This window comes from Scheffersomyces amazonensis, assembly GCF_036850825.1.
Source record: "Scheffersomyces amazonensis strain UFMG-HMD-26.3 chromosome Unknown RJT21scaffold_1, whole genome shotgun sequence".
Taxonomy (NCBI): Eukaryota; Fungi; Ascomycota; class Pichiomycetes; order Serinales; family Debaryomycetaceae; genus Scheffersomyces; species Scheffersomyces amazonensis.
Window position 1 is genome coordinate 1,062,052 of NW_027042741.1, and position 13,838 is coordinate 1,075,889.

The 13,838-nt window shown below is 31.5% G+C and overlaps 4 protein-coding genes and 1 non-coding gene across 5 annotated transcripts; 3 read left to right on the forward strand and 2 right to left on the reverse strand. All coding sequences in view use genetic code 12, as the record gives it.

Annotated features, from left to right (window-relative positions):
* On the forward strand, nt 1-3,309 carry RJT21DRAFT_10287 (FG-nucleoporin). Its single transcript, XM_064879755.1, has one exon. The coding sequence runs from the start codon at nt 144-146 to the stop codon at nt 3,192-3,194; it is 3,051 nt and encodes a 1,016-aa protein (XP_064740844.1). The 5' UTR covers nt 1-143; the 3' UTR covers nt 3,195-3,309.
* A 139-nt stretch (nt 3,310-3,448) lies between these two features.
* RJT21DRAFT_117132 (Zn(II)2Cys6 transcription factor) lies at nt 3,449-6,266 on the forward strand. The gene has a single exon (XM_064880591.1). It carries the CDS (start codon nt 3,832-3,834, stop codon nt 6,076-6,078), a length of 2,247 nt encoding a protein of 748 aa, XP_064740845.1. The 5' UTR covers nt 3,449-3,831; the 3' UTR covers nt 6,079-6,266.
* Nucleotides 6,267-6,791: 525 nt separating this feature from the next.
* Nucleotides 6,792-8,505, forward strand: GLG2 (Glg2p). The gene has a single exon (XM_064880592.1). It carries the CDS (start codon nt 7,098-7,100, stop codon nt 8,325-8,327), a length of 1,230 nt encoding a protein of 409 aa, XP_064740846.1. The 5' UTR covers nt 6,792-7,097; the 3' UTR covers nt 8,328-8,505.
* A 37-nt stretch (nt 8,506-8,542) lies between these two features.
* On the reverse strand, nt 8,543-8,614 carry RJT21DRAFT_t27. The gene has a single exon. It is a non-coding gene; the product is annotated as a tRNA-His (tRNA).
* A 434-nt stretch (nt 8,615-9,048) lies between these two features.
* RJT21DRAFT_10325 (alpha-mannosyltransferase) lies at nt 9,049-11,742 on the reverse strand. Its single transcript, XM_064879766.1, has one exon. It carries the CDS (start codon nt 11,614-11,616, stop codon nt 9,181-9,183), a length of 2,436 nt encoding a protein of 811 aa, XP_064740847.1. The 5' UTR covers nt 11,617-11,742; the 3' UTR covers nt 9,049-9,180.
* Nucleotides 11,743-13,838: the final 2,096 nt, after the last annotated feature.

Genomic DNA, 13,838 nt, shown 5'->3' on the forward strand with positions numbered 1-13,838 from the left:
TCTACTTATAAACTGTATAATTGTATAATTGTTGCGCACTCTGTTTCAATAATTTTTTTTTACACGACCCTCCTATAAATGAGCAGAAGTTGGAAAAAGGCAGCCAAATGTTATGGCCTAATCAACAAGCCAATTGAAGCACCATGTTTGGAGGTTCATCGTCAGGGTTTGGAGGATTTGGAAGTTCGGGTGGAACTTCAGGCTCACCCTTTGCCAGTTCCACCACCAACACCAATACTTCACCATTTAATACTAACAGTAATACTTCAGGAGGACTTTTCGGAGCTCAAAATTCAACTGGTACTTCAGCATTTGGTAGTACTGGAGGAGGTTTTGGTTCTAATACCAATAACCCATCATCTGCATTTGGAGCTAATAATGCTACTACTTCAGGGGGTGGATTATTTGGTTCTACTAATACAAATCCATCACCATTTGGATCAAATAATACTTCATCAGCTTTTGGTGGATCATCAAATACTGCTAATGGATTTGGTACATCTACTACAACTGGTGGAGGATTATTTGGATCAAATAATAAACCTGGATTTGGAGCTTCAGGTGGAGCATTTGGATCACCTGCTAATACTAATACTTCACCATTTGGTGCAAATACTAGTGGTGGATTTGGAACATCAGGTTCAATTGATCCAAATACTAATAATGGTACAGCCATTAAACCTTTTACACCATTTAGTGAAAAGGATACAACTGGTACATTAAATGTATTTGAAAATATATGTTCAATGCCTGAATATAAAAATTTTTCCTTTGAAGAATTAAGATTAAAAGATTATGAACAAAATAGAAGATATGGAAATGCTCCTGGTACATCTACTGGATTTGGAGCTAATTCTACTACAACTGGTGGTAATTTTGGTTTTGGTGCTACTAATAATAATACTTCTGCCTTTGGTGCAAGTAATACTAATACTTCACCATTTGGTGCAACAAATAATACTAATGCCTTTGGTACAAATAATGCTTTTGGTTCATCAAATAATACTACTTCACCTTTTGGAGCTGCTAATAATACTACTGCTGGATTTGGAGCTCAACAAAATTCTTCACCTTTTGGAGCAAATAATGCTAATACTAATGCCTTTGGTTCTGGTAATGCATTTGGTTCATCAGGTACTAATGCGTTTGGTGCAAAACCAAGTGGATTTGGTACTGCAGGTTCAGCTTTTGGATCTTCAACTAGTGGTGGACTCTTTGGTAATAATGCTAATGCTAATACTAATAATGCATCACCATTTGGTTCAGGAAATGCCTTTGGAGCTAATAATACAAATCCATCACCTTTTGGAGCAAATAATAATGTCTCCAATAATGCATTTGGTACAAATACCAATACAAATGCATCTCCATTTGGTGCATCCAACAATGCCGGTGGTTTATTTGGTGCAAATAATAATAATACTTCAACTGGATTTGGTGCTGCCAATAATAGTACCAATACGTTTGGTAGTGGAGGTGGATTATTTGGATCTAATAATAATGCTGGTGGCTTTGGAGCAAATAAGCCTGCTACTGGAAATTTATTTGGATCAAGTAATACCAATACTGCTCAATCAGGAGGATTATTTGGAGCCAATAATAACAATGCTGCTTCAGGCGGTATGTTTGGTGGTGCTAATAACACTAATACATCTGGAGGTTTGTTTGGAAATAAACCTACTGCACCAGCTGGTGGATTATTTGGAAACAATCAAGCTACTGCTGGTAATACATCTGGAGGTTTATTTGGTGGATCATCAACTGCTAATACTTCTGGTGGTCTTTTTGGAAATAAAACTGCTACTCCATCTGGTGGTTTATTTGGAAATTCTCAACCAAATACAAATACTGGCTTTGGAGGTACAACTAATAATGCTGGTACTCAAGGAGGTTCATTGTTTGGTAATAAACCTGCCGCAACGGGTCTTTTTGGTTCATCTGCTCCTGCAGCAGGACCTACTTCGGGGGGGTTGTTTGGAAATAATAATGCCAACACTGGAACATCAGGAGGATTATTTGGTAATAATTCTGCTGGTAATACTGGAACTACAGGAGGATTATTTGGTAATAAACCAGCAACTGGTACTACTTCAGGTGGATTATTTGGTGGTAATACTTCATCAAATACTACTGGTGGAGGATTATTTGGATCTTCAAACTTGCAACAACAACAGCAACAGCCTCAACAGCAACAACAACAATCATTATTAAATATTAATAGTCAAAATCCATATGGTAATAATCCATTATTTCAAAGTATAACTGGTGGACAACAAACTAGTAATACTCAACCATTAGCTATTGCAGTAAAGAGTGGTAGTAGTGTGAAAAAACCTGTAACATTATCGAATGCAAAATCAGTATCACCATTATTTAAAGTTAGTGCTTTACCAAGTAAGAAACCAGAATTTCAAGTTAAACAAGTAGTTGTACAAAAGAGTTCAAGTGTTTTCTCTCCAAGTACTGATGCAGCTATTATTAGTTCTGATATTTTTGCTCCAAAGGCAAGTTTTAAGAAATTAGTATTAGAAAAATCTAAAGATTCTAAGAGTTCATTACTTTCTGGTGATCAATTAGATAATGGAAGTGCTCCAAAACAAGTTACATTTTCTGTAAAGAATACTGATAAAACCATTGAAGGATCACCAATTAAACGTTTAGAAAGTAATTCTAATGTTTCAAAGGATGTTTCTAATGGTGAAGAAGTCGAGTTAAGAAAAGGACTTGAAAAGGAAGAAGAAGAAGTTGAAGAAGTAGATGAAGATGGATATTGGACATCACCACCAATTTCTCAATTAAAGTCCAAATCATTAGGAGAATTAAGATCAATTAAAAACTTTAAAATTGGTCGTAAACATTATGGTACTATTGAATTTTTAGAACCAGTTGATTTATCTAGTTTTATAAATATTGAGAATATTCTTGGTAATGTGATTGTATTTGGATCTAAATGTTGTATAGCATATCCAGATGATGATAAACCAAAAGTTGGTGAAGGATTAAATTTGCCAGCCAAAATTACTTTAGAAGGTTGTTATCCTATTAATAAAGCTGATAAATTACCAATTGTAGATCCTAAGAGTGATATAGTTAAAATTCATATTGAGAATTTAAAGAACTTACCTAATATGGAATTCATTGATTATGATGCAACCACAGGTAATTGGACATTCTCAGTTGAATGTATGGATTAATCAATTACTTAATAAATTTAATTAGTTAATTAGTTAGTTAGTTAGTTAGTTAGTTAGTTAGTTAGTCATCTGTATAGACATTAATATATATAAAGCCAGCTACTGTATAATTGGCAAATAATATATATGTGACTATTGTAGTAAGATACTTATAGTTCATCCTATATACTCTACACTGTATTGAAACCTATCCTACTAAAGTTCATAATAACCTACAAGTTAAGCTTTTTCCGAATTAATTTCAAAGTTTCTACGTCATTCATATTTACGGTTGAGTTTTCCTAATTAGTCTATGAAGGCTATTTCTTTTCATTTTAATATTTTAATAATTTTCTATTTATCTATACATAATTATTATTTATTCTTTTACATTCATACATTAATAACTCTGGCCATTATTTAATTCAACTTTGTGATTCGGTGTATAACTAGTCGTATAACTATGGTCATCTCTGTAGAACTCATGCCATTTCCGGTGTTGTAATTACATCACCGGTTTTGTGATCATTTCACGTTTTTGCGAGAAAACCCGAATATCGCCGAAGTCTATACCCTCAATACTTGTTAAAAGTATAATTCAAGAAATTTACCGTAGAGAAGGAAAAATTATACTACGTAATACTTAACAACAACCAAAATGCCAAAGAGAATTACTTTAACATGTTCAAATTGTCGAGCTAGAAAAGTTAAATGTGATCGTACTCGACCTATTTGTAAAGTATGCCTCAAGAATAGAATACCCCAACATTTATGCATATATGAAGATTCTCCTCATATTTTGAAAGCGGCCAAGAATAAATTATTGAAGGATAAGCAAGAGCAAGAGAATTTGCATAAACGGTTGCATAAACAATCAACTGTTGAGGCTGAAACTCGAGCTCAATCATTATCTCTTAAAGTGAATGAAGCGCAATCGCAAAGTCCGCTTCAACTCGGATTTGATAATAATGGGTATGCTTATACGGCTGAAACTGAAACTGATATTTTTGACCTTTCTAATTTTGATTATTATAAATATAGAGCTGATAGTTATTGTTATTTTGGAGCAACTAGTTGGAGAGCTTCATTAAGAGATTCAGTAAGAGAATGTCAAATGTTAATTGGTATAGGACTTAAAACTCATGATGATCTTAAACAAGCAGCTAAGGGTTATTTTAATAGTTTTAGAAATGAACAACAAGGAAAACATCAACGTATACAACCAGAAAGGTTACCTTTTGACTTTAAGAGATTAACAAATATTCTTACCTTATTTGCACAAGATCCAGCTATTATTAATCGATGTTTTGGTAGTGAAACATTATTTGAATATCTTAATTCTGTTATTGATTCTGATACTTCCCTCTTAAAAGATATTAAAGCAGGAGTTAATGGAAGTGGAGTTGCCACTAAATTATGTATTATTATATGTATAATTGTTCTTAGTTCCTTTAAGAAAGATGGTGAATTAGATATTGATCAACTTGACTTAATAAAATGGGCACAAGAATTATTTGAATTTGGAGGAGGAAATAAACGTATATCAATTCAAACTTTACAAGCTATGATATTATTGTTTGAAATAAAGAAATATGATTTAAATTTGGATTTTGATGGAACTTTAACTATGGATTTAGTTCATTTATCAGCAATTGCAAGTCTATCTGTTTCATTAGGTTTCCATCGTGATCTAGAAAAATTACGAGTTGGTAATAACCAACGTCTCCTACCTGGATTAAGAAATATTTGGAAATGGATATTATTTGAAACAACTTCTCGAGCATTTCAATATGGATTTCCTCCACTTATTAATGGTGATTATGATCAACATGAAATATTAGAAGATGATCCATTTGGTTATAAAGAAAGAATTGAACTTATTAAAGATATAAATATGAGAGTTAGTCTGAATCGATTTTCTAAACAGGTTAATGTGACTAAAGAATTACATTTGGTAACTAATTTGCTTGAACAAGATTTAGCAGATCATAATATTATTCAACATAATAAACAATTAATTATGAATGATTTGGTTATGATGCAGACTTTAGCTATTATACGATTTGTTAAAAGACCAAAAGTTGAAAAATGGAAATGTGAAGGTTTAAAACATACTTTGTTATTATATCTGTATTGTAAGAAAATTATCTTAGATGAAATCAGCTTTATTCAGAACAAGAAAAATCCTCATAAAAGACCTCATAGTCATGCCAATTGTTCATATTTTCTTGAGGCTAAAGAAGCTATTTTCAGATGTACTACTATACCAATGGGTTTATTATTAAGAGATGCATTTAGTGAAGATTTACCAATCCCAATCCCACCAATTGAGTTGACATTTGAAAATATTAGAAGATTAGATGATAATGTATTTTCAATGCTTGTTAATAGTAGAAGGTTTTTATTTGATTTTTTATTTAAAGAGATTCGATCATTAATTAACACTATGTCTGTATTAAATTTTTCATCTGCTGCCATGTTGATATTTTTAAATAATACTTATAGTTGGTATTATAAGAATGTATCATTAAATAATCTATCTTCAAGTCCACAAATGGATGGAACTTCTACGTTCATTTCGGGTGGAACTTATATTCCAAATTCAAGTAATGACGGATATAATGATCAAAATAATAAATATCCAAAACAACTTATTCAAGTTCCAATTCCAAATCAAAATCAAAATCAAAATCCATTCCAAATACCTACAAACTCTAGTACTACACTTTCGGAAAATAATTCAAATACTACTAATAATTTTCCCACCATGCCAACTATGGAAGAACAATTATTCCCATTACCATGGAGTTTAGAAGGATTTGAAGGTATTACGGATCAATTACCAGTATATATAAATTTTGCCCAATTTGATAATGAAAACCTTTGGGATTATTTTATTCAATAAATTTACCAATCAATAAAAGTATTATTATTATTAATGTATACTGCTGGTACTGATAAATCACACGCGTCGCTAATTATTTGGTAGGTATGATTAAGTTTCAACTGGTAGATACTATATCTTATTATTTATTTATTTATTTATTTATTTATTTATTTATTTATTTATTTATTTATTTATTTATTTATTTAGTATATTATACAATTACATGGCCGGATCTGGGAATAAGGTGGAAACAATAACCCTGTGCGGCTTGTAAAAGAAAAAATCCACTGTAAGATAAGATAAGGGGGTTAAAAATAAAGTGGGGAGTAGGAGACAATTATTGTTCGGATGAAAGAACCCAGATGACTGATTCACTTGAATACTAATCAGTGTTAACTTCAGACTGGTCTACCGGTCTACTGGTCTACTGGCTATTCTGGTGTCTACACTAGTGGATAAAATAATGGTTAAATAATTAACTACCGAAGATAACTGTTTTTCCCCTACCCTGATCTAGCCACGCGGCAAACACACACATATGTACGCCGCCCGAGCGTACGATGAAATTGTTGAGATTAACTACTTACAGTTGTGGTTTCGCTAAATTATCATATTCTCTATAAGCTATAATACAATACCATTACAAATCAGCAGCCTGTCGCTAGATACGCTTCCTGTTTACTAGTTTCTAATACTACTTAATTAACGACTTGCCTATCACAAGTCGGCTTCTCTGTTCCTCCTTCGCCGACCCAGAAAAAAAGGGAAATCCCCACCACTAGCGAGAATTTCGTAAGTTAAAAAAAAAAGCCCCATTTTACCACAAAAATTTATCTCCCCCCTATAAACAAACAAACATCACAAGATTTTTATAAATCCTAATTAATTCCTTCTTATACTGATTTGTTTGAACATTCCAATTAGCAATTATTTTGAAGTTAGACCAATTGCATCTCATTATAATTGACATTTTCTATTCAACATCCTTATAGAGTCCATATTAGAATTCATTAGATCATACTTTAAATTTCATTACAATGTCTAAAGAATCTGCCTACGTAACCCTTTTAACCAACGAATCCTATTTACCAGGAGCGTTGACTTTAGCCAAAAAATTAAAGACTGATTTAAAAACAGTTCATAAATTAATTGTTCTTTTAGATAAATCTGCTTTATCTGATCATTCTATCGAATTAATTGAACAAGTTTATGATGAAATCATTCCAATTGATGATAAATTGATTAATGCTCCATTAGCAAAAGTAGTTGATCAATTAGGTAGAGAAGAATTATCAATTACTTTTTCTAAGCTTTTATTATGGAATCAACATAACTATGATACTTTAATTTATCTTGATAGTGATACTTTACCTTTAAAATCATTAGATGGATTATTTGAAAAATATAAAGATTTGAAATCAACTCAAATTGTTGCAAGTCCTGATTCTGGTTGGCCAGATATTTTCAACTCTGGAGTTTTAATCTTAAAGCCTGATCCTGAAGTCTTTGATAAATTAATTGAATTTTCTGCAACTGATAATAGTACTTTTGATGGAGCTGATCAAGGTTTATTAAATGAATTCTTTAATATATCCTCTTCAGGTTCTAATTGGTTAAGATTACCTTATTTATTTAATGTTACTCCAAATTATACTAATGCTTATCAATATTATCCTGCTTTATTAAGATTTTTTGATCAAATTCATTTATTACATTTTATTGGGAAATTTAAACCTTGGCATGCTGAAGATATCTTAAGTTCTGACTTAAATAATTTCCATAATTTTTGGTGGGCTGATTTCAATAAATTCTATACTACTGATATTAAATCAAAATTATTGAGTCTTCCAAAAGGTGAAGCATATAATTTGAAATTTGGTAAATATACAAATGCATGGGATTCAGGTATTAATCCAGACTTCATTAGTGCTTTACCACCTTCTTATTCTCAGAATCCTCCTATTTTCCCGTGGGAACATAAAGAAGAAAGACAACCAACTAGAGTCTTTGATGATCCTCCTTCATCTGAAATTGATGATTCTACTCCAGTGGATAAAGTAGATGCAAAGTCAAAATCTGAAATTGAAACGTTATCTTCGAGTTTATCATCTCTGAAGATTTCAACAAAGAGTCCTCCATTATCTAAAAGTTATGGTTTTGATAAAACCTCTGATAAGAAGTTTAATCCAGATAAGTCATTAGAAGAGGTTGCAAAACTCCCTCTCAAATTCTTGACTAAGCATAAGCAAAAGAAAGATGATAATTAATTTGATTTTTTTTTGATACTTGAGTCATGTTACTTATTACCCTGCTATAATAATAATTCTTATTCTGCATAGATCTATATAATATGTATTTATTCTTATTTTGTTCGCTAATTTATAATTGTTTATTGTTATACTTTTAATTTTAATTGTGTTTAATATATATTTTAATAACTTGTTCATACAATTCTTATGATGAAATTACTGCAAAAAAATAATGCCGGTCCCAGGAATCGAACCTGGGTTACATCGGCCACAACGATGTGTACTAACCACTATACTAGACCGGCTGATTTGTTGGACGAAAATTTTTGATGTCGATGGCAGAGACTCTATATCACGTGATTTTCACGTGAAAGTCCTGTGCTTGGGATCACGGGTTTATATAGAATTGTAAAGCCCACAGACCAGATTAAGTCTAATTTCAATACTTAATACTAAATTATCAAGCAAAATACCATTATCAAAGGTCTTATTAATCATTATAAAAGTTAAAACTAGGTTTGAAAATTTTAGAGATGATTTAAACCCTCTTCAAGTAAAGATTTGAATCACTTTTTGGGAACTCAAGTTTTGCGAGAAATTGCCGCAAAAATATGCAGAATTATGAGGAGTTAAACACTAAATAAGGTTATACTTTGTCAAAGAAGATCCTAAGAAATACAATAAATCTGCTGTCATATTTTACTGTAACATTGCTTTGCAAGAAGACAAGAGGCTGACATTTTTTAACTAGCTGTGTTTATTGGATAGTATAAGATCTATAAAATTAAATATAAAAGAAAACAGTGCACTAAATCAAATAAGTTAATGCTGGTGATGAAAGTTACTGTGAAATTTAACGGAATTTAATGGATTACTCATTACCAACCCAAATATCACCATAATATTGGAATAGTAATCTTGAAGTATCATCAAACTTGATTAATTTACCTTTATGTATATTATCACCTCCACCTATGGAATCAAAAGCACAATACTGATACCCATGACAGATTTCTTGATGTTTGACCCAACCTTTTATTGGTTCACCAAAATCATTAGGTAATTCCATTTCATTACGGTTGGTGTATGGTGGAATAGCAGCATACTCGATCTGTAAAGCATTGTAATAGAAAGCCCTCATCTCATCTACAGATTGAATATATGAGAGAGTTTCCATTCTATCTTTAAAATCTTGAGGATAGTCTACAGCCTTATATCTTCCACAGAAATGGAATCCTGAATTAAACCAATCTAAAGTATCATCATAACCATTCACATGACCAGGGTGAGGTGAACAAATCTCGGTAGATTCGTATTCAGTACCATCTGGTTTGCTTCTTGTACTGTCAATTATTCCAATGGCTGCAGCATTGTTATCATTATAGAAGTAATTTTCATCTCCATTAACAGAGAAAGCTAACCAGAATAATTCTTTATCACCATGTGATCTTAGTCTAACAGGCTCAGCAAAATGTAATTGAGGCATCATTAACATTGATCCCATATGCTTAGAACGATTGATAATAACCAATCCGGCTTCCATTTGATGTTTCAATCCGGAAAAAACATGATTATTAAGTGTGAACGAAGTAACTTGAGGGATATTAAACATTAAAGAATCCATTACTGAAGGAGCAATCTTCTTAAAAAAGATTACATCTGAATCTGGTCTAAAGTCATTAGTGGTTCTATCCTTATAGAAATAGGTACCTGTTTCTTTATAACCTGGTAAATCAAAGAAAAATGATGGTGGCTTAACTAATGCCGTATCAGAATCAATTAACATGAATTCTTCAAAGGAGTTGAATATGGTAGCTAAAAATTTATTACCCCAGCCTCTAAATTTATTACGGTAATTGTCATGAATAACATTATTAACGTTAACAAACCATATTTCTTGTTTTGGTAATCCTCCATCTTTAGGATGAAGATAATCATCTGGGAATAAATGAGCTACTGATTCGAAAGATTTTGGTAAATCAAAGAATTTTTCACGGGCAGCCTTTACTATTTTTTTTTTGGTTTCAGCTGAAATAGAATTGAAATAGACAATTTGGATTGGTAATCTATTATTGAGAGCCCTTAATAATCTAATAAGATTGACAGTATCCTCGGCGTGACCGTCATGAATGGTTAATACCAAACCTCTACCATTGGCAGTATTTTTAAAACGATTAAGGAAACATGGTTGATTATTAGTGAATTTAGACTTTATTGGAGAATAAGGAGACTTATTAGCAGGAGCTGCTTTTATATTTTTGGATAAAGCAGACTTTTCATTTAAAATTGGAGGAGACATCAAGACTTCACCATTCCAACGTTCATAAATTGGATAATGAAAGGATAACCAAGGATAAACTCTTTGTTCTATATCAGAACAATCATGGAAAGAGCTCAGTCTTACCGATTGTTCACCTTTTGATTTAACAAACTTTGGAATTTTTTCAAAATTCTTATCAATTTTTAAATCATTTTTGACTAACTCCTTTTGTAACGCTATAAAGTCACTTTGAGTTTTAATTGATTCTGGAGTATCATTGGTAATATAACATTTATTGAAGATTCTCAAATGGGTCAAATAATCCTGAAGCTTTTGTTCAGTTTTTAACATATGACTCCAAAACTTTTTATAATTTTCTTGTACAAATTCACTAAATTGTTGAGTTTCTTCAAATTCTTCAGATTTCATCTTTTTCTCTTCAATAAATTTCTTCTTTAACTCTTCGAAATGTTCCTTTCTCCAACCGTTAAATCTAAATTGCCATCTATCTTGCAATGGAAGATCTTCATTGGGATTAAGGGACCAATTATGATCGACCAGATACAAATTTTCAAAATATAAATCACAACGTTCATTAAAATTCAAATTGGCAAAGAGTGAAAGGATCTTTTGATCATGATTATTGGCAATAGTCTCATAATTAGTGGAAAAGATTGGTTCGATATTTCTTTCATCATAAATATCTAATTGTCTTTGTAAAGCTTGAATTAACACATCATTAAGGATTGAAGTGTTTACTGGTTTATATTCTTTATTATTTGAGGATTCTGACTCAAATGTCCAATTATTTTCTGGTTCATCTTCATCATAATCAATAGATACTGAATCATCATCTGATTCAAAATTAACGAAATAATCAAGGGAATTATCATAGTGTGTAAGTATCCAAAGGTTTAAACATAAAATCCAACAAGCTAAACCTAAAAAGAATACAAGCTTTTGTTTACCCTTTAAGGGAAAAATTTTTGATTTTAATTTTGGCCCTGATGCTATAAAAGACTTTAAGCTTGGACTTAGCGAAGACATGCTATAGGATGTATAATGTGTCTATTATAAATGTATCTTAAAAAATTAATGTCGTGTGACAACAGTTCCAAGGGTATATAAGCGAATGGGATATATAAAAGATTTGTTGTATACGTAATATATTATAGATGTGGATGTGGATGATGATGGGGATGAGGATGTTGTGGGTCGAGATGTAATAAAAGAGGATCTAAAAGTCAAGATGTAGATGTAGATGAAGATCAAAAAGAAGATAAAGACAGAGTAGAAGAAATGCACAAATTACCACCACCTATTCAAAAATTATTTAGATTAATTTCATCTCTCGCGACAGAGATACGCTACAGCAGATTATGTAATAAGATGGTCTTTGTTCGAGATATGTGTAAATTGTTGAATCTCCATTGTTGTGGTTCAAATAATCCGTTCTTCTTCGGCGATTTTGAATTCTATTCAGATATAATTATATGGAGCTTGACATCAATTATTCTGGTTATATCTCATAGCTCTTCCTGTTAGCCCCTAGAAGAGATCTAATTGTTCATGGAGGCACTCCTCGAAGAGGCTTCCGAAAAAAGAAGTAAAGGTTAAAAAAAAAAAAATTAAGAAAAATAAGCAAAATATTAGGCAACATGTAATGGTGCTATTTCTGATCAAAAATGCTGACGTAGATATTATGCTAGCATTAACTTTCAAGCTTATTGGTTATTAATACGATCATACAATACACCCATAAGTAGATGTTCTTATATAGTACGTAACAGTTTAATAGTACGTAACTGCCTAATTTAAACCCACTTCACAGACGCGGCAGGATAACACAAAATTTTTATTATGGTCTTCAAATTACAATGGTCGTGTGACTCTTGTTGAAATTCCGCTGTACCACACAGCAAAATTTTCCCACAATAGATTTAATTGATTGATTTCATTTCAATGCTTAAATAATACTTCTCCATATAGATATGAGAGCGTATACGATTTTAGATCTACAGTTTCTTGCTTCTACATATTATATTATGCTCAATATAAGTAATATTTAAATTACCTTTAAATAATAAATCTCGATTTAGGTTATTTAAGATACCGCACCTTTAAGCCCTAAAGCGTATTCTGATTGGAGAATATGCACGCCCCACATCCCTTGGATCTTAAATTGGCTAAATATGAGATTTGTCAATTGATGAAGTACTTTTTAATCTATTTTTAGAGAAGATTATTTTAACTATCTTACCTTACAATATAGAAGAAATGGGAAGTGTTCTATGTAGTTGAAAATGACATTTTCCTATAGGTGTGGCAGATTACCAGGAGTAGTGCTGAGGTAAAAACTTTTTGCATTTGTGCGGGAAGATCTGCGATAGCATAATCTCGATTCTACTTGACTCATCATCGAAGATGATAATTACATATTTGCAAGCAACACAAATATTTAATTACCATATAAATATATAGATTTGGTGTGATTCCGAAGCCTGTAAAATTAAGCACTAAAATCCGAAAAAATTGACTATTGTGTTCCGATGGATAACATGGGTGAACTGTTTCGTATCCACATAATTACTTTCGATTACTCAATTCAAGATGTGTGTACCGTACGTATAAAAATATCATAGCTGGCAGCAAATTAAATAACACATTTATAGGCATATTTTTCAAGGTGGTAAAAAATAACACTGCAGTATTGAGCCATTTTCCAGTATTGTTTGCCGATACGTAAAAATAAAAAATATTTTGGCTTGACTCGTTTTTCTTCTTTCTTCCAATTCTTCTGGTGATAGTTGTTCTTATTCATTATCAGGATCATTTTTCAAAGTATATCTTACTTGATGACCATCAATATTTCCAGGTAGTGATTCTAAAACATTTGTATAGGATGATTGTTCTTAAACAGATTAAATATTGTGCCACTTTAGAAGAAAAAAATTCATCATTTTCTTCTATTTTGTGCAGCCGTTAATCCATCTTCATTCTTTAATTTATAATTTTCTTTTAATTCTTCCACTATAAATTTAGCAATTTTAACATCTTCAAATAATGTAATGGAGTATCACCTTCATTATCTGGTATATTTATATCACCACCCTTTTCTATTAAATATTGAACTAAATTAATTTGACCGTAAAGAAGCTGCTGCATGTATTGGGGTATGACCATTAGGATCTTTAGAGTTTGTATTGAATTCTCCTAATTCAATATAAGATTGAACTACCTTATGTTGAATTGCGGCAGCACATATATTG